Source organism: Rhinopithecus roxellana, chromosome 13 (genome assembly GCF_007565055.1).
Source record: "Rhinopithecus roxellana isolate Shanxi Qingling chromosome 13, ASM756505v1, whole genome shotgun sequence".
Lineage (NCBI taxonomy): Eukaryota > Metazoa > Chordata > Mammalia > Primates > Cercopithecidae > Rhinopithecus > Rhinopithecus roxellana.
Window position 1 is genome coordinate 57,825,570 of NC_044561.1, and position 26,586 is coordinate 57,852,155.

Consider the following 26,586-nt stretch of genomic DNA (forward strand, 5'->3'; position numbering starts at 1 on the left):
CTGAAAGTGGGGTATTGAAGTCACCAACTATTATTACTGACAATGTAACCATATTAACCCTTTACTTTTAAAATTCTTTTTGGACATTGGAAGGATCTGTAACCACCACCCACTCCCATATCAGACCCTGTGCATGCGCCAACTATCTGTTGCTCAGCAGCTGTGATGGTTGTTCAGCTCTTTATTAGGCAAAGAACAGTTTTTTTGTTTTTGTTTGTGTTTTTTAGCATTTCCTTTGAGGAAGGTGGCTCAGATTGCTAAGCCAGCCAGGCCCTGCAGGATGGGCTGGGCCTAGGGTCACCTGCTCTTCTTCAGCAACTCAGAAATATTCTCCTTGACCATCGGATCCAATGTGGAAACGTCCCAGTCGGCCAACTGCATTAGTCGATCGTGGGCCTCCTTAAAGAGGCCAGAGCCGATATTCAGCTCCACCCGCATGTGCCACTCAGCTAGCTTGGAGCTGTTGAGGAAGACATTGTAGTTGGCTGCCATGGGCTGTGGATAGACAAAGAGGAAGATGTGGTCAGCCTGGGGACCAGCCCCACCTGGGTCCTCTCCCACAGCCTCAGCCCCCCACTGCCCCAGCAACATCTGCCTCTGCAAAGAATTAGGCTGCTGACCCCTAAGGCCTGAGCACTGGGTTACAGACTATGTATTAGATGTAGTTGGGGATGGAGGATCCAGAATCCCTCAGGGTCCTTAGTCACTGGTCTTGCTCTAAGCTTTCTGGACCATGCTGAGAGGGCTCCCGGCCCAGGTGCTCCCACTGCTCCAGACGGTGACTTCACATGAATCCTGCCTTCTTCCAAGGAAACCCCTTATCCCAGGGGTGTATATGTACATGAGGGAGAGAACTCAGGTTTTTTTCCCCATGTTTAACTTCCCACTGGGATCAGGCTCAGGGGCTAGAATGGGAGACCTGGCAAGCAGCCTACCCTGCAGTTTGGCTGGCTCACTAAGACAGTCTACCCCGGAGTTTGGCTGGCTCACTAAGACAGTCTACCCTGGACTTTGGCCTTGCACCCAAGGTCTTTGGGAAGCCCAAGAAGGGGTGGGTGGTGGGTGAAATGTAAGGGGTGGGGGCGAAGCATATGTCTGAGCCCTCGGGGCAGGCCAGAATGAGTTTTCCTGGTGCTGGTCTGCACTGCAAACAGGCCAAAGAGACTAATTTTCATATCAGCCAGAGATCTCTGGGATGAGGAAAGGAACACTGCATTTCCCGGCCAAGCCACCAGGATCCCAGGTGCCTCCTCCTGGGCATAGCTCTGGCTGATATGAAAATTAGTCTCTTCGGTCAGTGTGCAGTGCCTTAGCTGGTGTGCAGGATGGCCAGTTTAGACCCTGGCCAGTGTCTTGAGAGGCAGAACTGGTCACCCTCCCCTGCACGGAGAGGCCACATAAATGCCCCACACTCAGGTGTGCCTCCAAATGCAGTGGATGCCCCTCAGACCCAGCCAGGAGAGCTGTCCTCTATAGCTATCTGTCTGGAACTCTAGGAAAGAGGCAGGGCCAGAAGGAACGCCAGGGCACCAGTGAACATTTCCTGGAGAGTCCAACAAGAGGAGGCGGTATCTGGGATGCTGGTGGATTGACCAGGAAATGCAGTGTTCTTCTCTATCCCAGGCTCACCCTCCAGCTCCTCCCACACCGAAGAATCTTTGTCAAATGTGGAGAACTGTGATCCTCCCTGATTGATAACATTCTGTGCTTCCTGTTGCCCCCAGATTGAGTTCAGGCCCCCAGACCTGGCTCCCACAGCCCCCGTGGCAGCACCACCTGCCTTTCCCGCCTCTCCAGCCTATTCTCAAGTGATGGCTCCACTGGTCACAGAGGAGTCCCACCTCTGCCCAAGGTCTAACCCTCCTCCACCCCACCCCACACCTGCATCATCTCCACCACGGCCACCAAGTCAGCCAGTGAGATTTGGTCCCCGGTGAGGAACATCTTATCCTGCAGAAAATACGCCTCAAAGAGCCGCAGGCTGTTCTTCACCTCTTCCACTGCATGTTCCATCTTCTCAGCTGAAACTTCCTCGCCTGTTATCTTTGGAATCAGCAACTGGCCAGGGTTGGGAAGAGGAGGGAAGAGGAGGCTGCACTCCAGGGCCACCTGCCCTGCCTGGTCTCTGTACACTTGTCTGCTGGATAGATACTGGACAGTTCCCAGGACATAAAGTAGTTTCACCTCTTGTAGCAGTTCTGATTGGTGGAAGTTGCAGGGAACCATGTGTTCACAAGGATTTGGGGAGCTCAGCAGGTGTAAATCCTGTGATTGGTTAGTGATGCCTATCACAGGCATAGAATTCGAAGTAGGAACACATGTACTGGTTATTTGTCATCTTCCAATTTTCTATTTCTCTTTTTTCTTTCTCTCTTTCTTTTTTTTTTTTTTTTAGAGATGGAGTCTCACTGTGTTGCCCAGGCTGGAGTGCAATGGCACAATCTTGGCTTACTGCCAACTCCACCTCCTGGGTTCAAACTATTCTGCCTCAGCCTCCTGAGTAGCTGGGATTACAGGTGCCTATCACCACATACAGCGAATAATTTTGTATTTTTGGTAGAGACAGTGTATCACAATGTTGGCCAGGTAGGTCTTGAACTCCTGACCTCCAGTGATCTGCCTGCCTCAGCCTCCCAAAGTACTGGGATTACAGTTGTGAGCCACCACGCCCAGCCTTCTGTGGGCCTTTCGACGCTGAGATTCTCTAGTTCAGAATGAAATGCCTTGAATGCTGTCCTGGGTGAGTCATATCAGCCCCTCCTGTATGCCCTTCCCTCACCCTAATAAGACTTTTTCATGCCCATTGTTTCAGTCCACACTCCTGACAGCTCCGTAAGGCAGGCAGGAGAAGGAGCTGAGGAAATGAGGCCGAGAGAGGGAGGGAGACTTACTTACTAGAGTTCACCGGCAATCAGCAGGGCCAGAACTGGCCTCCAGCCTCCCTGACTCCCTTGTGCCCTTGTCCCCAGGCCCTGGAAGTGCTCCTGCTCACCTTGAGCCAGACTATCTTCTTCATGGGCAGCTGAAAGGCCGTGTGTTGCCAAGCCATGAACTCCTCCACACGGGCACGTGTGTGCAGGTCTGGCGGGTACCAGTGTAATGGAGCGCTGTACTTGCGGCACAGGTAGTAGAGGATGGCCACACTGCAAAAAGGGCTGGTCAGGGGCACTGCCCTTGCCTTCCTGAGTGCACTGCGTCAACTACCCCGGTGTGCACTGGGCCCAACTGCTGGGGCTTCCAGAGCAAGGAGAAGCCCAAATGGCCCTGGGAAAGCCTTCACCAGAGCTGTATGTCTAATAGTCAGTAAGGGCAGGGAAGGAGCCCTGCAGGGTGAGTAGGAGTTGGGGGCTGGTGGTATAACAAAGAGTAGGCCAGCAAGGGGAACAACACAAGTCAAATCAGGATGCTGAGGCTGGGTGGATCGCTTGAGTCCAAGAATCTGAGGCTGCAGTGAGCCAAGATCACACCACTGCACTCCAGCTTGGGTGAAAGAGCAAGATCCTTTTTCAAAACAGAAACAGTCCGGGCACGATGGCTCACACATGTGATCCTGGCACTCTGGGAGGCCAAGGGCAGGCAGATCCCTTGAGGCCAGGAGTTGGAGACCAGCCTGGCCAACATGATGAAACCCTGTCTCTACTAAAATGAAAATACAAAAATCAGCTGGGTGTGTGACACACACCTGTAATCCCAGCTACTTGGGAGGCTGAGGCACGGGAGTCACTTGAACCTGGGAGGCAGAGGTTGTAGTGAGCCAAGATTGTGCCACTGCACTCCAGTCTGGGCCACAAAGCAAGACTCTGTCTCAAAAAACCAACGAAGAAAAACACGTGCTGAAATACCAGGGTAAGGGCAGCAAGGTGAATCTGAAGAATGGAGAGTAGGTGGGTGCCACTGGAAGGAGGGTGGGGGTGGTTGGGGAGTGGTGAGGCAGCAAGAGACACTGTGGAGGCCACAGAGGGTAGCCCCAGGAGATGCAGGGAGGTTATGGACTTAATCCGTAAGATTAGGTGTTATATAAGCCGGGGCATGACAGGATCCATCTCTCTGGTGCTGGATGGAGGGTGAGCCCGAGGGGGCAGAATGGACAACAGGGGCCAGCAAGTATTGGGAAGGTTGTGGTGTCTGGGAATGGTGGAGGCCATGGGGACAGAGGGAAGGCGACGGAGGGGAGACATGCTTCGGAGGGGTGTCCTAGGCCTTGCTGATTGATGGCTGGTGTGGGAACCTCCACAGGACAAGGGCTCCTTTATTATCATCAATAGCAACCTTGCCAAGGTAAAAAGGTCAGGGTATGGAGAGAGCTGTTCATTAGAGAGTGGCGGGAGAGATAGCAACCGGCTACAAGATTCAGAACTTGTTTGGATCCTGATCCAAACAAACTGCCAAGAAAATATTTAGGAGATAATCAGAGAGTTTTGAACAGGAGCCAGACATTAGATGAAATCCAGGAATTATTGTTAATTTTGTGAGGTATCTTAATGGTAATGTAGTGATCCTACCCTATCTCCTAGCCCAGGCTGGAGTGCAGTGGCGCAATCAGAGTTCACTGCAGTCGTGAACTCCTGGCCTCAAGCGATCCTCCCGTGTCAGCCTCTCAAAGTGCTGGGATTATAGGCATGAGCCACCGTGCCCATCCTGTTGCTTTTTATTTTTTTGAAGAACTCTTATCTCTGAGAGGTATGTTCCTAAACATTTGATTGATTTATTTACTTACTTATTTTTATTTTTGAGATGGGGTCTCGCCCTGTTGCCCAGGCTGAAGTGCAATGGCTCAGTCTTGGCTCACTGCAACCTCTGCCTCCTGGGCTCAAGCAGTCTTTTCACCTTAGCCTCCTGAGCAGCTGGGACTACAGGTGTGGGCCACCACGCTGGTGAATTTTTATATTTGTTGTAGAGATGGGGGTTTTGGCATGTTGTCCAGGCTAGGCTGGCCTTGAACTCCTGAGCTCCGGCCATCCACCCGCTTCAGTCTCCCAAAGTGCTGAGATTACAGGTGTGAGCTGGCCCCTAAACATTTATGACTGGAATGATGGGGTATCTGGAAAGCAGGGGAACAGAAATGATGTAAAATGGACCCCAAGTTGGCAACAGTCAGAGCTGAACAATGGGTTTGTGGGGTTCCTCATGCCCCTCATTAGTTAGTATTCAGTCTCCTTTAGTGTATGTGTGAGGTTTTCCATGGTGAAATAGATAAATGCTTGCACCGTGTCTCCCAGGAGGAGCAGAGACAGATGGTGCAAGGGCCCTGGGGAAGACTTACCTTTCAGTTAAGATAAATTTCCCATCTTTGAGGCTGGGCAGCTTCCTGAGGGGGTTGATGTCAATGTATTCTTTGCTGTGGTGGTGACCTGGGAGGGGCAGGGAAGGTCTGAGGCTGTGGGACTCCAGGGGAGAGAGAACTGAGACTCCCAGAGACACAAATGCCTCCTGCTGAGGCAGGAGAATGGCATGAACCCGGGAGGTGGAGCTTGCGGTGAGCGGAGATCATGCCACTGCACTACAGCCTGGGTGACAGAGTCAGACTCTGTCTCAAAAAAAAAAGAAAAAGGAAAAAACAAGCCCCAATGTGTGTGCCCTGCCTGCCCCAGGACCAGGCCTGCCGGGTAGCAGTGGGAACTGACCTTTCAGCAGATCCACAAACTGAAAGTTGAACCGGATGTCATGCTTCTTCGAGAAGATGTAGACGGCACGGCAGGGGGCTGACAGCAGGTCCATGTAGAGCTCCAGGGCCATGTTGAGACACATGCCGGGCCCCACAGCCGCAGCTGGCCAGCCACAGACCTGGGCCTATGTCTGGCCAGAGTCCCTGGCCCTGTGCCCTCTCCAATCTGGACCCAGGACCCTGTGTTCCCCAGGGAAACTTCTTGTTTCCCTTTGTGTTGTCATAAGGCCAGGAAGCCTGCAATTCTCACGGCAGCAAGGATTCTAAGGAGGCCCAGGAGTAGGCTCGGGAGAGGCCTGTGGCAAAGATGTGGCAGCTGTGACCCCACTGTCCCTCTTCCACGTGTGCCTGTGCCCCATGGCACCACCTCATAGACACCCTGTCTGAGAAGGGATTATGCCTGGGAATTCCCATGGCTGGACTTGCATTGCAGAACCTGATGAAAGGGGCTTTGCAGGGTCCAGAATGAGGAAGAGGCAATGAGAATGATCCCTGGAAGATTCTAGAAGTAGAGACTGGGAGTATCCACAGGTGAATGGAGCCTGAACTTGACTAAAAAGGAATTGGGAGAAAGAGACACAGGAGCCCAGGAGCTTCGGGAGTAGTGGGGACACCACCAGGAAGTCAGGGGGCACTCGGCAGTAAAAGTCACAGACACAATAACATTTTTAACATATTGTTGTGTAATGTACAATAATGTATAAAAATACACCCCCATACATTATTGTTCCAACTCTAGCCCTATGTATTGCCCTCCTCACATGAATCCCTCTGCCCATACCCCACTCTCTAGTTAATGTTAACATAGGCCTCCTGTTTATATTAGCCACATCAAGCCTAGCTGTCTACTCTATCCTGTGATCAGGATGAGCATCTAATTGGAAATATGCATTAATAGGTGCACTATGCACAGTGGCCCAAACGATCTCCTATGAAGTCACTCTAGCTATTATCCTCCTAGCAGTCCTATTAATAAGTGGTTCATTTAATTTGTATATACTCATTGGAACACAAGAATTTCTCTGGCTGCTCCTACCATCATGACCTCTGGCCGTAATATGATTTATTTCCATATTAGCAGAAACCTACAGAGCCTCTTTCGACCTAACAGAGGGGGAATCAGAATTAGTCTCGCGCTTTAATGTCAAATATGCTGCAGGCCCATTTGCCTAATGCAGAGTATATAAATATCATTATAATAAATGCCCTGAGGGCCGCGAGAGGTTCCCGGGTGCAGCACACAGGAGACCATGTCTGCGGACGGCAGCTGCAAGCCAGACCCCAAGCCGGGCCATCCCCGCCATTTGTCATGTGGTGCTCGGCGAAGGCATGCAGCTCCCGCCCACCCGGGGAATACAGCATGACCGACCCCCGGCGGCATGGTCTTCAGCATCACCCCGGGAGGTACCAGGGTCATCTACCACCGGAAATTCCTGATGGAGTGTCGAAACTTACCCGTGACCAAAACACCCCCGAGGGATCAGCCTGCCGTTCCCGGGGTCATCAGCTCTGCCAGTGATGATCCCCCTCCACAGAAGCCAACCAGGGCCATCTGCGCAATAGTCCAGAAGATAAGTGGAGTGGGTGGTGAAGAAGCACAGTTTGAGATGGACATTTAAAGCACCAGCTATTGCGTGGAGCATTGCCAAGGGACCCCTCAGGCCCTTCCCGGAGGAGTCCCACCAGCCAGACCTTATGAAAGTGATCATACTGGGCAGGTGTTGGCGTGGGGTTGCCCACCCCAGCCCTCTCTCCCTCGCTCAGGGCACCTGCTCCCTCCTCTTTGTGAACACCAGCAGGTAGCTCCTTGCCTCCGCTGATGCAGGAGCTGCTGCCCCAAGGGGAGTGACCCCTGCCAGCACACCCTGCAGCCGAAGGCCAGGAAATGGACAAGAACGAACCCTTTCTTCCAAATGATCAGCTCTTCCAGCCCCTCGCTGCTGGGGGCCCAACCACCCCTTCCTTAGGTTGATGTGCCTGGGAAAGCTCCCCTCCCCTCCTTCCCTAAGAGAGGAAATAAAAGCCACCTTCGCCCTAGGGCAAAAAATAAATAAACAACAAATAATAAATACCCTAACCACTATTGTCTTCCTAGGAGCACTGCATAACATATATATGCCAGAACTCTATACCACAAATTTCGTCACTCGAACTCTCATTTTAACAAGTCTTTTTTAATGAATTGGAACATCATACTCCTGATTCCATTATGATCAGCTCATACATCTCCTATGAAAAAGTTTTCTACTACTCACACTAGTACTTCCATATGACATTTCTCCATGCCAGTCCTAACCTCCAGCATCCCCCCCCAAACATAAGAAATATGTCTCACAAAAGAGTTACTTTGATAGAATAAATTACAGAGATTTAAACCCTCTTATTTCTCGAATTACAGGAATTGAACCTACCCGTGAGAATCCAAAATTATCCGTGCTACCTAATACACCACATCCTACCACCCCACAGTAATGTCAGCTAAGTAAGTTATCGGGCCCATGCCCCAAAAATGGTGGTTATACCCTTCCTGTACTAATTAATCCTCCAGTGTGTGCCATGCAGAGGAGCCCAGAAAACTTCCTGGCCTGGGTTGGGGCTGCAGTGGCCAGACTGTGCACCTGGTGGCCCAGGAAAGTAACTAGAGCCCCACGTGGGGGACCGAGTGCCACTCACTCTATGCTGTGTGATCTAATATGTCTAGGCTCAGAAATGGGACTCACCCCACTTCCAGTGACAGAGTAAGCCTGGAGACAAGCGAAGAGCACGCAGTGTGTTTACTGCAGACAGCAGGGTGCAGTGGAGTGGGCTGCACCCACTCAGCGGAGCCGCTCCTGCAGCAACTGCACCTGCTTCTGGGCCAGCTGGGGGTCCCGCCGAGCCTCACTGTGGTTCTGAGGCTAGAGAATGAGCTTGTGGGCCTCCAGGAAGAGCTCAGTATCCAGGGCGGCCTCCACATGGGTCCGCCACACTGCCAGCCTGGGCCAGTCTTGGCAGAGGTCACAGCCAACAGCAGTGGGCAGGGAAGACAGGACAGCTGGGGTTGGGGCTCAGCCCCATGCCCAGAGTCCCCCCAGAGGGCAGGTGGGTAGGAGAGCTTCACCTCCATCATCTCCGTCAGCACCAATCTTCCAGGGAGAGCTGCTCCATTGCCACAAAGGCCGGGACTATAGGCGCCCGCCACCACGCCCGGCCAATTTTTTGTATTTTTAGTAGAGACAGGGTTTCACCGTGTTACGTAGGATGATCTTGATCTCCTGACCTTGAGATCCGCCTGCCTCGGCCTCCCAAAGTGCTGGGACCACAGGCATGAGCCACCGTGCTCGGCCTCTATCTCTTTCTTGACCTGGGATCTTGCTGTGTCACCCAGCCTGGAGTGCAGTGGCATGATCATGGCTTACTGCAATCTCCAAGTCCTGTGCTCCAGCAGACATTCCCCTACAGCCTCTGGAGTACCTGGGACTACAGGTGCACACCACCATACCCCACTAATAAAAAAAACAAAAGCAAAAACAAAAAAACCTTGGACCCGCCACGGTGGCTCGTGCCTACAATCCCAGCCCTTTGGGAGGCCAAGGTGGGCTGATCACATGAGCCCAGGACGTCAAGACCAGCCTGGGCAACATGGCCAAACCCCAGTCTCTACAAAAAATACAAAAATTAGCCAGGCATGGTGGCGCATGCCTGTATTCCCAGTTACTCAAGAGACTGAGGTGGCAGGATCACTTGAGCCCAGGAGGCAGAGGTTGCAGTGAGCCAAGATCCTGCCGCTGCACTCTAGCCCAGGCAACTGAGCCACACTCTGTCTCAAAAAAAAAAAAAAAAAAAAAAAGAGAGAGACAGAGAGAGAAACAGGGTCTCCCTATGTTGTCCAAGGTGATCTCAAACTCCTGGCCTAAAGTGATCCTTGGGTCTCAGCCTCCCGAGCTGAGTAGCTGGGATTGCAGGAGTGGGCCACCACGCCCGGCTACCACTCCCTTTCTCTGAGTCAGCTTTTCTCTCTGAGACTCGCCTACTCCATGAACTCAGGAAATGTCACTACAGGTGGCCCCAGCTCCCATTTACCTCCCCATAGGGAGCTCCTCTCTCCAGTTCCAATTTCAAAACCCCCAAGGAAGCGTTCTGGTTCACTCGCTTGGGCCACTGGCCAGAGGGATGGGATACTCTGAAAGATTCAGCTAGAGTCCGGGGCCCAGCCCTGGACCCTCACTGTGCCCCCTGGTGAGATGCCAGGCCTGGGATTCAGGGAGAAGAAAGGAGGTTCCCGCGCAGTCATTCCTGCCCCCTGTGGCTGCTGCAAGCTCCCTGCCCCTTCCTGTGCACGAAGTGGGAGCAGCTGCTCGGCAGGGGACGGTCTGGATGGTAGAAAGTTCATCCTTAACCCCAGCCTTCCAGTCAAGGTTCCCACCAGTCTGGGACACCTGCAAGTGTCACATCCAACTGGATGAAACTCTAAGATCCCTTTTAGAGGATCCCATTCGGTCCCTCCCTTCTGCCGCCTTGCAGCACCGAGAAACAAAACTGAACAAACCTCAGATGACTGTGCGCTGGGGCCTTTCCAGGACGGCGGGGCCCAGTCGTTTCTGGGTCAGGGCGATGCCTGGAAACGGGTAAGGTCCCTGGCACTGGGAGCCCTCCCAGTTTCAATAGATTTTCCTGCCTCAGTCTCCAGAGTAGCTGGGATTACAGGCACCTGCCACTGCACCCGGCTAATTTTTCGTATTTTTAGTAGAGACAGGGTTTCACTGTGTTAGCCAGGATGGTCTGGGTCACCTGACCTCGTGATCTGCCCGCCTCGGCCTCCCAAAGTGCTGGAATTACAGGCGTGAGCCACCACACCCGGCCAATTTTTGTATTTTTAGTAGAGACGGGGTTTTACCATATTGGCCAGGTTGGTCTGGAACTCCTGACCTCAGGTGATCTGCCTGCATCGGCCTCCCAAAGTGCTGGGATTACAGGCGTGAGCCACCATGCCCAGTGATAATTTATAAGGAGTGGGCATTTGTTGGCTCATGGTTTTGAAGGCTGGAAAGTCTTAAGATCGAGGGGCCAGCATCTGGCCAGAGCTTTCTTGCTGTATCATCCCATGGTGAAAGGAAAAAGAGAGGGTAAGAGAGAGCAAGAGGTTGAACTCACAGCCTCAAAGTCCTTTTAGAATCCACATCAATCCATTCCTAAGGGTGGAGGCCTCATGAGATAAACAGCTCTCATTAGGCCCCACCTCCCAACACTGTTGCATTGGGGATTACATTTCCAACACATGCTTTGTGGGGGACCCACTCAAACCATAGTACAGGGACACCTTCTCTTTCCTTCCCGTGGTAGGCTGAATAATGACCCCTAAGGATATCCAAGTCCTGATCTCTGGAACCTGTGAATATTACCTTCTGTGGCAAAAGGAACTTTGCAGAATTGATGAAGAATGTTGAGATGGAGGCATTGTCTTGGATTATCTGAGTGAGCCCTAAATGCAATCACAAGTGTCTGTATAAGAGGAGACAGAGGGAGATTTGACACAGAAGGCCAAAGAAGATGGAAGCAGAGAGAGATTTGAAGACGCTACACTGTGGGCTTTGAAGATGGAAGAAGGGACTATACGACCCAAGACAGGCAGCTCCAAAAGCTGGAAAAATCGAGGAAACCATTTCCCTGCTCAGAGCCTCTGGAGGATGTGCAACCCTATTGCCACCTGGGTTTTGGTCCAGAGAAATCCATTTTAAATTTCTGGTCTCCGCCCGGGCATGGTGGCTCACGCTTGTAATCCCAGCACTTTGGGAGGCCAAGGCAGGCAGATCACTTGAGGTCAGGAGTTGGAGACCAGCCTGGCCAACATGGTGAAACCCCATCTCTACCAAAACTACACAAATTAGCCGGGCGTGGTGGTGGGTGCCTGTAATCCCAGCTACTCAGGAGGCGGAGGCAGGAGAATTGCTCGAACCTGGGAGACAGAAGTTACAGTGAGGCAAGATTGCACCACTATGCTCTACCTGGGCGACAAAGCGAGACTCTGCCTCAAAAAAATAAAATAAAATAAAATAAAATAAAATAAATAAAATAAAATAAAATAAATAAAAGGAAAGGAAATGCTGCTGCTGAGGACTGAAGAAATGAGAAATGTGTTTCTGGAAAGAGGAGGAAAGAGGATCGTTTCCTATAAAGGGAGCCCATAGGGAGGTAGAAAGCTTAGCTGAATTGTATTAGACTAGACAGTTATGTGGTGGCTGAACTTGAAGCAACGAAGTTGGATATTTAGCTAAGGAGACTTCCAAGCAAAGTGTTGAAGGTGAAGCCTGGTTTCTTCTTGCTGTTTATGGTAAAAAGCAAGAGGAAAGTGATAAAGTGAGGAAAAAGCTGTTAAGCAAAAAGAAACCAAGGTTTTATGATTTGGGAAATTACCAGCCTGTGCAGATTGCAAAAGATGCTAAAATTAGAAGATTCATGGTTTGGAAAACACAATTCTATCCCTGTCCTGGGGATCACTCAGGACTTTTATCCATAGACAACCAGATTTATATGGGCTTGAACTCTGTGTGTGTGTGTGTGTGTGTGTGTGTGTGTGTGTGTGTGGCATGGTGGGAGGAGCACAGTGGAAAGATCTTGAATTTATTTGTTTATTTTTTAGACAGAGTCTTGCTTTGTCACCCAGGCTGGAGTGCAATGGCACGATCTCACTGCAACCTCCACCTCCCGGGTGGTTCAAGCGATTCTCCTGCCTCAGCCTCCTGAGTAGCTGGGAGTACAGGCGTGCGCCACCGTGCCCAGCTAATTTTTGTATTGTTAGTATAGACGGGGTTTCACCATGTTGGTCAGGCTGTCCTCAAATTCCTGACCTCAGGTGATCAGGCTGGTCTCGAACTCCTGACATCAGGTGATCCACCAGCCTCGGCTTCCCAAAGCACTAGGATTACAGGCATGAGCCACTATGCCCAGTCTTATTATTTATTTCTTTATTTTTGAGACAAAATCTCCCTCTGTCACCCAGCCTGGAGTGCAGTGGCGCAATCTCTGCTCACTGCAACCTCTGCCTCCCAGGTTCAAGTGATTCTCCCGGCTCAACCTCTCAAGGAGCTGGGAATACAGGTGCGCACCACAATGACCGGCTAATTTTTGTATTTTTATTTTATTTATTTATTATTTTATTTTTCCATAAGTTATTGGGGTACAGGTGGTATTTGGTTACATGAGTAAGTTCTTTTGTAGCGATTTGTGAGATTTTGGTGCACCTGTTACCTGAGCAGTATACACTGCACCATATTTGTAGTCTTTTATCCCTAACCCCCCTCTCACTCTTCCCCTCAAGTCCCCAAAGTCCATTCTTCTGCCTTTGCATCCTCATAGCTTAGCTCCCACATATCGGTGAAAACATGAGATGTTTGGTTTCCCATTCCTCAGTTGCTTCACTTAAAATAGTAGTCTCCAATCTCATCCTGGTCACTGCAAATGCTGTTAATTCATTCCTTTTCATCACTGAGTAGGATTACACACACACACACACACACACACACACATACACATACATACACACATACATACCACAGTTTTCTTTTCTTTTTTTTTTTTTTTGAGATGGAGTCTCGCTCTGCCGCCCAGGCTGGAGTGCAGTGGCCAGGTCTCAGCTCACTGCAAGCTCCGCCTCCTGGGTTTACGCCATTCTCCTGCCTCAGCCTCCCAAGCAGCTGGGACTACAGGCGCCCGCCATGTCGCCCGGCTAGTTTTTTGTATTTTTTAGTAGAGACGGGGTTTCACCATGTTAGCCAGGATGGTCTTGATCTCCTGACCTCGTGATCCGCCCGTCTCGGCCTCCCAAAGTGCTGGGATTACAGGCTTGAGCCACCGCGCCCGGCCCATACCACAGTTTTCTTTATCCACTTGTTGATTGATTTGGGTTGGTTCCACGATTTTGCAATTGTGAATTGTGCTGCTATAAACATGCGTGTGCAAGTATTTTTTTCAAACAATGACTTATTTTTCTCTGGATAGATGACAACCTGCATGACTCAGCAGAGGCAGCCATAATTCTCCTAGTATAGTGCTGTCAGTGGAGTATTGAAGTCCCACAAAGGACTAATCCCCTGGTAGTAGGATTGCTGATCAAACGGTAGTTCTACTTTTAGTTCTTTAAGGAATCTCCACACTGTTTTCCATAGCAGCTGTACTAGTTTACATTCCCAGCAGCAGCGTAGAAGTGTTGCCTGATCACCGCATCCACGCCAGCATCTACTTTCTAAAAACTTTTTAATTCTGGCCATTCTTGCAGGAGTAAGGTGGTATCGCATTGTGGTTTTGACTTGCATTTCCCTGATCATAGTGATGCTGAGCATTTTCTCATATGTTTGTTGGCCATTTGTGTATCTTCTTTTTTTTTTTTTTTTTTTTTTTTTTTTTTGAGACAGAGTCTCGCTCTGTCGCCCAGGCTGGAGTGCAGTGGCCGGATCTCAGCTCACTGCAAGCTCCGCCTCCCGGGTTCACGCCATTCTCCTGCCTCAGCCTCCGGGTAGCTGGGACTACAGGCGCCCGCCACCCTCGCCCGGCTAGTTTTTTGTATTTTTAGTAGAGACGGGGTTTCACCGGGTTAGCCAGGAGGGTCTCGATCTCCTGACCTCGTGATCCGCCCGCCTCGGCCTCCCAAAGTGCTGGGATTACAGGCTTGAGCCACCGCGCCCGGCCGTGTATCTTCTTTTGAGAATTGTCTATTCGTGTCCCTAGCCTTCTTTTTGATGGAAATTTTTCTCACTGAGTTTTGTTTGAGTTTGTTGTGGATTCTGCATATTAGTCCTTTGTGGGACTTCAATACTCCACTGACAGCACTATACTAGGAGAATCACCGCTGCCTCTGCTGAGTCATGCAGGTTGTCAAGGAAGTCGGGGGAAGCCAGCTGTCCCAGACCTCCTTCAGCTCCCATGCAAACTGAAGGGCTGGTCTCACTCCCACCAAGCCCCACAAACAGTCCCCAGACTGTTTCCAGGTGGAGGGCGTAACTAGACGAACCTGAAAGCTTGCCTGAGGTTTTCCACCTCCCAGCTGTGAAAGAGAAGGGCTTTAGTTCTTCCCCCACCTGTGAAGTCTGCAAGCCAGATTCACGTCCTCCCCTGGGTTCTGGCCAGGAGGCCTCTCACCCCATTCAAACTGTTACAAAGTTCAGCTAGCGAGTTCCTTCTCCCTGTGGAGCTGTGGAGTTTTACCCCTTGCTTTCTGGCCACCCTCCTGATGGATCCCTGTGGTGTCAGGCAGGAATGGGCTGCTTGGGGACCCAGTGAGCTCCCAGGGCCTTTCTGCTGCCTCCTCTGACCACTGTAGTTTGCTCAGCTCAGCTTTCCAACTTGACTCAGCTTCAGGAAAAGTCAGAAACTTCTCCCACGAACAGACCTTCAGCTTCTCCAGTGGGTGCGTGTGTTCAGAAGAGGAGGGTCAGATGGGCCTGGTGGCACATCTGTTTCAGATGAGAGGATGGCTTGAGCCCAGGAGACGGAGGTTGCAGTGAGCTCTAATTGTGCCACTGCAATCCCAGCCTGGGCAACAGACCTGTCTCAAAAAATAAAAAAATAAAATAAAATATACATGGCCAGGTGCAGTGGCTCACGCCTATAATCCCAACACAGTACTTCGGGAGGCTGAGGCGGGCGGATCACAAGGTCAGGAGTTGAGCCTGGCCAACATGGTGAAACCCCACCTCTACTAAAAATACAAAAATTAACTGGGTGCAGTGACGGGTGCCTGTAGTCCCAGCTACTCGGGAGGCTGAGTCAGGAGAATTGCTTGAACCTGGGAGGCGGAAGTTGCAGTGAGCTGAGATCACACCACTGAGATCACACCACCCAGCCTGGGTGACAGAGCAAGACTCCGTCTCAAAAAATAACAATAATAAAATGGAATAAAATAAAAATAAAATAAAATATACGCAGCAGTAATGAGAGGGATGGGTAACCAAAAATGTCCCACTGCTATAAATTACCTCAACATGCTGGATGTGATTGAACTAACATCCCTTTAAATCCCAGCTACTCAGGAGGCTGAGGCAGGAGAATCAGTTGAACCCAGGAGGCAGAATTTGCAGTGAGCCAAGATCACGCCATTGCGCTCCAGCCTGGGTGACACAATGAGACTCCGTCTCAAAAAAAAAAAAAAAAAAAAAAAAGGAAAAAGAAAGAAAAAGAAAAAAAAAGAAAAGAAGAGAAGCCTAGAGAGATGATAATTAAGAAGGGGCTGAAAAGCAATACGATCTAGGTGGGGAGAGAAACTGAAGCTGCTACTGCCTGGGGGAACCTGTCTTTCTTGAATCCCAGGGTCTGTGTTACCCGGTGGGGATATGGAACTGAGACTCCACCCAGAGCCTAGGGCTCAGGAACATGCCCATTGGCAGAGACCAAAGGCAAGGATCTTGTCAGATCTTGGCAGAGACCAAAGACAAGCCCATCTTGGCCTGGGCTTCTTGGTGGAAGCAAACACGCAAATCACCCCCTGAGAACCTGTCACCACAGGCTGAACTCATGGGTTTGGGGTGCAGTTCTATACTACTTGAATGATTCTGTAAACCCCAAGCTGACACGTTAATTTTCTGTGGTCTCGGGTTGGTAGCACTTTCCAGGCACCTTTCAGAAGCCAACATAAATCTGTTTTAGAGGGACACCACCCCACCCCTTAACCAGGCCTCACAGGACTCTGACCTGTAAATTCCAAATGCTTATATACAACCTTAGAACTGTTACGAAGCAAATAGGCTGTCTGCCCGAGGTGCACAAAAGCCAATAACCTGTGGCACTGAGTTCTGACAAGAGCAAGGCTTTCTTGCAAAACTAGTCAGCAAAGAGACCACAGTGGATTCAAATCTGTCTCCTCGATTTGGGGTCTGCAGCAAATTTATGGGCTCAGAGGGCCAGGGAAAGGATTTAGAAATGTTGGCTGAGCAGGGTTTGATTCGAGGGCTCTAAATTTGACCACTGACAGAAAGAAATTTCGAGGTGGTTCTGGTCACATTCGGTCTTCTTGGTTCTGAGGGGAGGATCACTGGTTCTGGTTGTTGTTAAAGGTCAAAGCTTTTTCTATTGTGCATGCTTGGGCTATAGGGCTTGCAGCTTTTGGCCCTGTTATACCTACAAGGTCACGTGTTATCAACAAAGTAGGACCAGTTTGGGCTGTCTCAAGGTTACATAACTAAGTCATAAACCACAGAAGAAACAAACAGTGTGAGTAAAGAACAATGGTAAGACCAGAGGCAGAAATAGAACCCCAAAAGGTAACAGATATTAGAATTATAAAATGTAGAATACATAGTAAGTATACTGAAAAATATTTTTTGAGACAGTGTCTTGCTTTGTCACCTAGACTGGAGTACAGTGGCACAAGCATGGCTCACTGTAGCCTCAGACCGCACCTCCTGACAAGCCCCAGATCTGGCCTCAGCCCCCCAAGTAGTTAGACCATGCCTGGCTAATGTTTGTGTTTTTTGCTGAGATGGGGTTTCGCCATGTTTCCAAGCTGGTCTCAACTTCCTAAACTTAGGCTATCTGCCCGCCTTGGCCTCCCAAAGTGCTGGGATTACAGGCATGAGCCACCGCACCCAGTGAAAATATTTAAAGAAACAAAAGACAGAGTTTAAAACTTGAGCAATGAATCAAAAAAGACATGGTAGATGTGAAAAAGAACAGATGTGACTTCTAGAAATCAAAAACAATCATTAAATGTAAAAAGAGCTGAAGAGAGAATTCATGAAGATCTGAAGAAGTTACCCAGAATGTAGCACACAGAGAGAAAAAGTAAGAAGTATGAAAGAGAAGAGATGGGAACATAGAGTGAGGTCTAACATATGCCTAACTCAAGTTCCAGTAGGAGAGAGGAGAAATGGCAGGGAGAGGCAATACTGAAGATATGGAGACTGAGAATGGTGAAAATTAATGAAGGACATGAACTTTCAAATTCAAGAAACACAATGTATTAGGTTCCTAGGGCTACTGTAACAAAGTACCACAAACTGCGTGACTTTAAACAACAGAAATTTATTCTCATGGTTCTGGAGACCAGAGGTCCAAATTTAAGGTATCAACAAGGCCATTCTCTTTCTGAAAGTTCTAAAAAAGAATCTGTTCCATGCCTATCTCTTAGCTCTGGTGTTGCTGGAAATCCTTGGCATTCCTTGACTTGTAGACTTGTTTTAAAATGTACCTGGGATTTTGGCTTTATTCAGGTATGGTGAGGCCACAGATCAGAGGTGATAGCCAGTTAAAAGATAGTTTGTTACTCACAGTTCCCAAGACGATAGGGGGGACATGCCACACCATGCAGGGCCATGGGGAAGCACCAGGGTAAGTCAGGAGGCAGAATGAGTGAGGACAAAAGGTGGACAAAAGGCTTTGCTGTGTTTTTTGAAGAAGGGCAGACAGGATAAACAGACTTAGGACTGGCTAGTTTGAATAATTTTGATGGGCTCTGGGCTATAGGAGTGGTCCCTTGTTATGGAGTGATTTGGGGCAGGGAAATAGTTGCAGGTTGCAGGAACCTGTTGAAAGGTGGCTGGTAAAGTTACGTTGAAGATATGAATTGGTTGGTTGGCACATCAAAGGCACATAATAAGCAAATCACTTATTCTCTGTAGGAATTAGCTGACCCAGGGAGAGGCAGTCTCTCTTGGATCAGTAAGGCCTCAAGATGTCAAAGCAATATAGGCATGGTGACTCAGGCCTCTAATCCAAGCACTTTGGAAGGCTGAGGAGGGAGGATCACTTGAGCCCAGAAGTTTGAGGCCAGCCTGGGCAACATAGTGAGACTGTCTCTACAAAAAAGTTTAAAATTAGCAGGGCATAGTAGTAGTTCCAGCTACTCTGGGGGCTGAGGTGGGAGGATCACTTGAGCCCAGGAGGCCGGGGATGCAGTGAGCCGTGATCTCACTACTGCACTCCAGCCTGCACTCAACAAAGCGAGATTCTGTCTCAAAACAACAACAACAGCAACAACAACAAAAGAAGTTAATAGCTTAGCTTCTGATGTATTCCAAAACTGTTGCACCCTAGACACACTGACAGCCTCAAAAGGAGGAGTTTGCATGATCGTTGGTGGATACGGCTATTCTATGTAAATCCATTGGGACAAACAGTGCCTAAGCTGCACCTGTTGAAAAACAAGCTAAACACTCTCCATCAAATAAAAGAGGTGCATTCATTCTGTTTTACCAACCTAGTCCCAGCAATGGGATACTGGTTTAACAGGTTATGGGGAAATGTGCTTAGATCTGTTCCTTTCAGCTTATTCATTCCTATCCTAATCTATGTTCTTCTCCCCCTTTGGAGATCCCTGGTTATTAATCTGGCTCTTATCTCCATGGCCACCAACTCAGCTTTTAATATGTGAAACTTCTAGGAAAGTCTGCAGCAGGGGAAATGAAGGAATTCAGGGCATGTCACCCCAAATATGCTGCTTTGGAGTATCAGTTATTTTGAGTTGAAGGCACTTGAGAAATAGCACATGCAGGAAAGACTCTCTGACCCGCCATTTTCTACCTAAGAATAGGCCACACAATTGCCCACAAGAAAGGCACCCTCCCTTTACCAGGAAGAGAAGAACATTGTCATCACAAGTGACTATGAATCAAGGTTCCAGTGGATCTGTATAAACACAACCAAAATAATCCTTATCTTTTAATTTTGCCCCCCATATATGTCCTAGTCCCTTCTCCACAATTTACTGCCTATAATGCAAACCCCTTTGTCTTGTCTTTTTTTTTTTTTTTTTTTTTTTTTGTTGAGACAGAGTATCGCTCTGTTGCCCAGGCTGGAGTGCAGTGGTGCAATCTCAGCTCACTGCAAGCTCTGCCTCCCGGGTTCACGCCATTCTTCTGCCTCAGCCTCCTGAGTAGCTGGGACTACAGGCACCTGCCACCACGCCCAGCTAATTTTTTTTTTTTTTTTTTTTTTTTAGTAGAGACAGGGTTTCACTGTGTTAGCCAGGATGGTCTCGATCTCCTGACCTTGTGATCTGCCTGCCTCGGCCTCCTAAAGTGCTGGGATTACAGGCGAGAGCCACCACACCTGGCCTTGTCAAAAAAAAAAAAAAAAAAGAAAAAAGAAAAGAAAAGAAAGAGAAAGAAAGAAGCATTGTTTTTCTATCTAAAAGATGGAAAATTTAGGCCGGGCGCGGTGGCTCAAGCCTGTAATCCCAGCACTTTGGAAGGCCGAGACGGGCGGATCACGAGGTCAGGAGGTCGAGACCATCCTGGCTAACACGGTGAAACCCCGTCTCTACTAAAAAAAATACAAAAATCTAGCCGGGCGAGGTGGCGGGCGCCTGTAGTCCCAGCTACTCCAGAGGCTGAGGCAGGAGAATGGCGTGAACCCGGGAGGCGGAGCTTGCAGTGAGCTGAGATCCGGCCACTGCACTCCAGCCCGGGCGACAGAGCGAGACTCCGTCTCAAAAATAAATAAATAAATAAATAAATAAAAGATGGAAAATTTTTCCACTTTAGTCATTTCTTTAGACCTTCATTCATTTAGACCCATGCACACTTAAATTTTAGTAAAACTTGATTTTCTTCTGTTAATCTGTCTTATTTCAGTTTAATTCTTAGGCCCAGATCACCAAAGACCCTAAGAATGTAGAGGAGAATTTTTTCCTCCCCAATAATAGCATGGCATACAGCATAGATCCCCACTTGTTTAGGTCAACTTTAATGGCTTTCAAAAAGCTTTCTATGACATTCTTCGTAAAGGTCATGCAGGCCAGGCGAGGTAGCTCATGCCTATAGTCCCACCTACTTGGAAGCCTGAGGTGGGAGGATCACTTGAGCCCAGGAGGTGGAGGCTGCAGTGAGCCACAATCGTGCCACTGTATTTCAGCCTGGATGACAGAGCAAGATCCTGTCTATAAGCTTTTTCTTTTTTAAGTAATGCATATTTCAGCTCAAACTTATTCCATGGTAATACACACACACACACACACACACACACACACACACACACGTGTGTATGTATATATGTATGACTGCAAATGATATCTGTTGTATTTTACATATTGAAGGAAGTATCTTATTGAAAATATTATAAATTTGTGTCAATGTTGCTACTGCTCAAAACCCATTTCAGAACTGGTAATCTACTTACATTCAAAATGAGTGGGGTAGCCGGGCATGGTGGCTCACGCCTGTAGTCCCAACACTTTAGGAACCTGAAGTGCGCAGATCACTTGAGCCAGGAGTCTGAGACCAGCCTGGCCAACATGGCAAAACTCTGTCTCTACTGAAAATACAAAAATTAGCAGGGCATGGTGGCGCATGCCTGTAATCCCAACTACTCGGGAGGCTGAGGCATGAGAATCGCTTGAACCTGGGAGGCAGAGGTTGCAGTGAGCCAAGATCACACCACTACACTCCAGCCTGGGCAACAGAGCAAGAATCTATCTCAAAACAAACAAACAAAACAAACAAAACACACCACAAAGGAGTCACCCAGAAGGAGGGTGATGGGAAGACACATAGGGGAACGCCAGAACAGAGGCAAAGATTGGAGTGATGGGTCTTAGATTAATCATGGTCTTTATTGCCTGTACTTTATCATGCTTTGACATTTTTTAATGTTTATTTTACGTTTGTGTAGAGACAGGGTCTCACTCTGCCAGGCTGGAGTGCAGTGATGCAATTATATTAGGTTGATCCAAAAGTAATCGTGGTTTTTGCCATTACTTTTATTGTATTTATTTATTTGAGACAGGGTCTTACTCTCTTGCCCAGGCTGGAGTGCAGTGGCACAGTCTCACCTCACTGCAACCTCCACCTCCTGGGTTCAAGTGATTCTCCTGACTCAGCCTCCCAAATAGCTGGGAGTACAGGTGTGTGCCACCATGCCCAGTTAATTTTTGTATTTTTAATAAAGATAGGGTTTCACCATGTTGGTCAGGCTGGTCTCGAGCTCCTGGCCTCAAGTGATCCACCTGCCTTGGCCTCCGAAAGTGCTGAGATTACAGGTATGAGCCACCGTGCCTGGCCTGCCATTACTTTTAATTAAAATTTGTATTATGGTTGATTGATTTCCTAGGTTCATTCATACGTTTTGTTTTGTTTTGTTTTGTTTTGTTTTGTTTTGTTTTGTTTGAGACAGGGTCTGGCTCTGTTACCAAAGCTGGAGTGCAGTGGTGCAGTTATAGCTCACTGCAGCCTTGAGCTTCTGGGCTCAAGTGATCCTCCTGCCTCAGCCTCCTGAGTAGCTGGGACTACAGGCATGCACCACCACACTCAGCTAATTTTTAATTTTTGTTGTTGTTGTTGTTGTAATACTGGTGTTTTGCCATGTTGCCCAGTGCTGGCCTCAAGTGGGTCTCCTGCCTCAGCCTCCCAAGGGGCTGGGATTACAGGTGTGGGTCACTGTGCCCAGACTGCTTTGACATCCTGAGGCCTTGCTGATCCAAGAGAGACTGCCCCTCTCTGGGCCACAAATTCCTAAACTATTAACTTCTAATTAGAGTGCTTCCAATTTTTGTAGAGTAATATTGAATTCTTGTTCTATTACTATGGAAAGATTTAGAACTGCCCTTTCCATCATATAATTTCCAATGCCTGGAAAAAAGGATCTCAATAGTGAAAATAACTTAGAATTGTAATGCACAAGTGGGTTTTCCATGGTGTCATATCTAATATGTTTATGTAGTATTACTTTGTGTATAAATGAGCCCAAGTGTGTGATTTGGCTGGCATTTAAGATGATACCTGGTGACAGAAGGTGTTGGGTATCCAAGTCTACATTGACCTGACCCATTTAGGTGAGAACCTTTATATAATCTGTTGCCACATAAGATAAAAAGAGCAGTGTTGTTCGCAGATAAGGTCAGAGTGGAACTCATGACCCACCAGGTTGGGGGCTGGTGTCTTGTCACCTATCATGTAGGCATCTGCACACGTCCATCTTCCATGTCTCTTTGTCAGTCTGTAGGAGAAGAATGGGATGCAAAATACCTGATATAGGAGGCCTGCAGTTTGGCCTTTGCATGTATGTGGCTTGGTTTTGTCATGTGACCAAGTTCATCCAGATTTTGGGTCTACCCATATTTAATGTCTGGTGTTTGGCAGTCTAATGAAGAGAGCAGATGAGCTATGCCATGTTACACACAGGAGGATTGTGAGCTTACTGTAACATCTGGTGATACGGCAAGTATTTGTACCATAAGAGTCAGTGCCAGAACCTTCTATAACCTTCATGGGAGGCTTGAGGATACCACCTGTGGAACCAAATCACAGGATTCAACTGTAATATCATCTTGCTATGTCACCTATAAATCATTCAGCACCATACTTGTTTTTAAAACAAAAGGAACGTGTTCTTTTCTCTGTGTGTGTGTGTGTGGGTGGTTGTTTTTTTTTTTTTTTTTTTTTGAGACAGGGTCTTGCTCTGTTGCCCAGGCTGAAGTGCAGTGGTGTGATCACAGCCCACTGCGTTCTTCACCTCCCAGGCTGAAGCGATTCTTCCACCTCAGCCTCTTGAGTAGCTGGGACCACAGTTGCCCACCACCACACCCTACTAATTTTTTGTGTATTTTGTGTAGAGACAGGGTTTCACCATGTTGCCCAGGCTGGTCTCAAACTCCTGAGCTTAAGCGATCCGCCCACCTCCGCCTGCCACAGTGCTGAGATTACAGGCTTGAGCCGCCGTACCTGGCAAATTTCCTTCTAATGACTACCTGAGCACAGGACAGACCTTGAGCTTCCATAGAGGTTTGTCCATGTCCAATTAATCCATCAGAAGAAGTAAAGTGATGTTGTTTTCTCAGTTGTGAATGCCACACCTTGTCACATACCCAGTTTTCATACTTGGCCCACTGAGTTCTGGCATTGGCAGGAATGAAAACTGGTTCAAGTTCTTCTGCATGATCTAGATGTTGACATAACCAGCAATCAGATTAATTAAAGTGGACAGGATTTGGAGAGTTGGTGTAACGGGGTGTCAGTTCTGTTTTTGACCTGTTGAGAAAACAGTAAGGGTTCCTAAGAATGAGACACAATCTGAAAGAGAACCCAGAGTGGAGGATCAGAGGGAGAATCAGAGGACAGGATTGACGCAATCAATTTCCAGTCAGCTTTTTAACAAATGGCCAGAGAAAAAGGAGGCTTCATTAAAAGGAAGAGGTTCTTTTGGCTTTTGTTTTTTGGACAAGATGTCCCAATGTGAGAAAATAGGTAGAAGTGAAGTTTCTTGATCCATGATCTTGAGAAAAGCTATCTACTTTAAAATGTCATCTGCTTCTGAGGCCTGGGAACCAGTCTGGGAAATGGTTACCTCAAGGTCACCTGTAGGGAGGGTCTTCCAGTTGTCCTCAGGGTGCTGATCTGGGTCTAGCTTGGTGTGATTCACAGGAATCCAGGAGGACTTTTCCCTAACTTGATGGCAGTGTAGGTGGTTAGCAGTATAGCCAGGCATTGCTTCATGACAGGGATGCATTCTGAGAAATGCATCATTAGGTACTTTTGTCGTGTAGACATCACAGAGTGTACTTACACAGACCTAGATGATATAGTCTACTACACACCTAAGCTATATTGTGTGGTTCACCTGCTCCCCGGCTACAAACCCATACAGTGTGTTAGTGTACTGAATACCATACACAGTGTAGCACACTGATAAGTATTTTCTTTTACTTATATCTTGTAGTGTAGGATTTATCACAAAATGTTACTGCCCAGTGCATTTTTGCAAACTAACAATTCACTGAGAGTATTAACATTCACATATGTAATTAGAGTTTACAAATGTACCAAACTTTGGGTAACAAACACTTTAAACTTATATTTTAGACATTCAGTAAGCCCCTTCTCCCCCTCCCCAAAGCCCCTTCTCCCCCCTCCCCAAAGCCCCTTCTCCCCGCTCCCCAAACTGTTTGATTGCAAAGAAGCACAATGGGTTAACTGTGGCAAAACATAAGAAATAAGGCAGGGGAGGCAGACGCTGACTTGAGAACATAAGAATATCCAAACAATTTTGTCAATATCAAAAGACAAAATCTAAACATCTTTTATAATATAAAACAAATCCATTTAGTTAAGTACTAATTAGGTGAAATAACATTATAGGGTATATAACATTTATTTTCTCTACATAAATTTGCTTATCTTAAATTTATTTATTTTTTATTTTTATTTTTACCTGAGACGGAGTCTCGCTCTGTCACTCAGGCTGGAGTGCAGTGGCACGATCTCAGCTCACGGCAACCTCCACCTCCCGGGTTCAAGCAATTCTCCCGCCTCAGCCTCCTGAATAGCTAGGATTACAGGTGTGAGCCACCATGCCCGGCAAAGTTTTGTATTTTTAGTAGAGACAGGGTTTCACCACGTTGGCCAGGCTGGTCTCCAACTCCTGACCTCATGATCCACCCGTCTCGGCCTCTCAAAGTGCTGGGATTACAGGTGTGAGTCACTATGCCTGGCTGCACATCTTAAATTTAATGTGAAACATCATGTTTCAACTTCTTGACATATAGTTTTTGGTGAGTTTAGATGTAATGGAATTAATATTTAAATCGACTTCAAAGATCTTAGCAAGTTTGTATTTGGTTATCGTTGCTTTAAGTCTTTAATGCTTTTCTTTATTTATTGGACTAAGCCAATTTTAGAAACAAAATCCACAACGAACACACACACAATGCCGGTGTTTCTGAAAAAACTAAGTAATATTATCTTTTGTATATCATTCAAATAGTGGTTGTGGTTAAACAAACAAGCAAACAAACACATTACTGCAACTCGTATATGATAAACTTACAGAAAGCAACATTTTAGAAGTTCCATCTGGTGTGTTTGCACTGTAAGAAAATAAATCTGGATGTGAGTAAGATGTGCTTGACTGAATAAATGAAATCCCCTGCTAGCACTGGGCTATGTTCCAGAGCAGTGCATTTGTCCTAATATATTGTGTCAGGAATGTATGTTCACAATCCACCAGCTGCAGTTTTCATTTACTAAGAAATGAAAGCAGGCCGGGCACGGTGGCTCAAGCCTGTGATCCCAGCACTTTGGGAGGCCGAGACGGGCAGATCACGAGGTCAGGAGATCGAGACCATCCTGGCTAACCCGGTGAAACCCCGTCTCTACTAAAAAAAATACAAAAAACTAGCTGGGCGAGGTGGCGGGCACCTGTAGTCCCAGCTACTCGGGAGGCTGAGGCAGGAGAATGGCATAAACCCGGGAGGCGGAGTTTGCAGTGAGCTGAGATCCGGCCACTGCACTCCAGCCTGGACGACAGAGCGAGACTCCGTCTCAAAAAAAAAAAAAAAAAGAAAGAAAGAAAGAAATGAAAGTAATTAATCCTAGTCCATCCACTCCTTCCTCCCTGATTTTACCATCTTCGCTTTGAGGTCGGCACTTTGTGCCCAGGATTGTGGCAATGCATGCTTACTAAAAATGTATCCACTGATAGCAGAATAATTGTGCTAAATTAATAAAGGAAGAGTGTCTTCGTGTAGAAAACAGAGCACTAAATTATAATTTTACAGTCGCAACACAAGCTCCAGCTCTTCCTAGACACAGTGGAGCAACCTGGGTCCACTCATTTGTCTGGGGACCATAAGCCTCCACTGTATTCAGGTATGCCTGTCCATCATACTTCCCAATGGCATATAACTTATCACCAAGTAAACAGACCCCCACTTCATCTCTGCTGATGCTCACTGATTCTACTATAGTCTACATGTCTGTTTTGGGATCAGATGTCTCCACACGGTCAGAGTCTGGAAGTCAAGTTGGATGCAAGAGCATCGTGTTCCCCTGTAGCATACAGCAGTCCACTCCAGGTCGTTACTCCTATGCCACCTCTCCTTTTGACATCCGTGCACATAGTGTACATGTTGGGGTGATCAGGCCCAACACCAGGCCATGGGGCCTACAAAGTCCGGTGTGGTCAAAGGAATAAGAAAAGACAAGTTAGAAGTGCATAAAATGGGTCCGGGGGCCAGCGCTAGA

The 26,586-nt window shown here is 48.0% G+C and overlaps 1 protein-coding gene and 1 pseudogene across 1 annotated transcript; one reads left to right on the plus strand and one right to left on the minus strand.

Moving 5' to 3' along the window:
• Positions 1 to 163: 163 nt before the first annotated feature.
• On the minus strand, positions 164 to 5,833 carry LOC104667412 (glutathione S-transferase theta-4). The gene is made up of 5 exons (XM_010369824.2): positions 5,625 to 5,833; positions 5,264 to 5,351; positions 2,993 to 3,143; positions 1,882 to 2,058; positions 164 to 495 (listed from the first exon to the last, which is right to left on the minus strand). The coding sequence occupies exons 1-5, from the start codon at positions 5,746 to 5,748 to the stop codon at positions 298 to 300; spliced, it is 738 nt and encodes a 245-aa protein (XP_010368126.2). The 5' UTR covers positions 5,749 to 5,833; the 3' UTR covers positions 164 to 297.
• Positions 5,834 to 6,705: 872 nt separating this feature from the next.
• Positions 6,706 to 7,284, plus strand: LOC104667414 (annotated as a pseudogene).
• Positions 7,285 to 26,586: the final 19,302 nt, after the last annotated feature.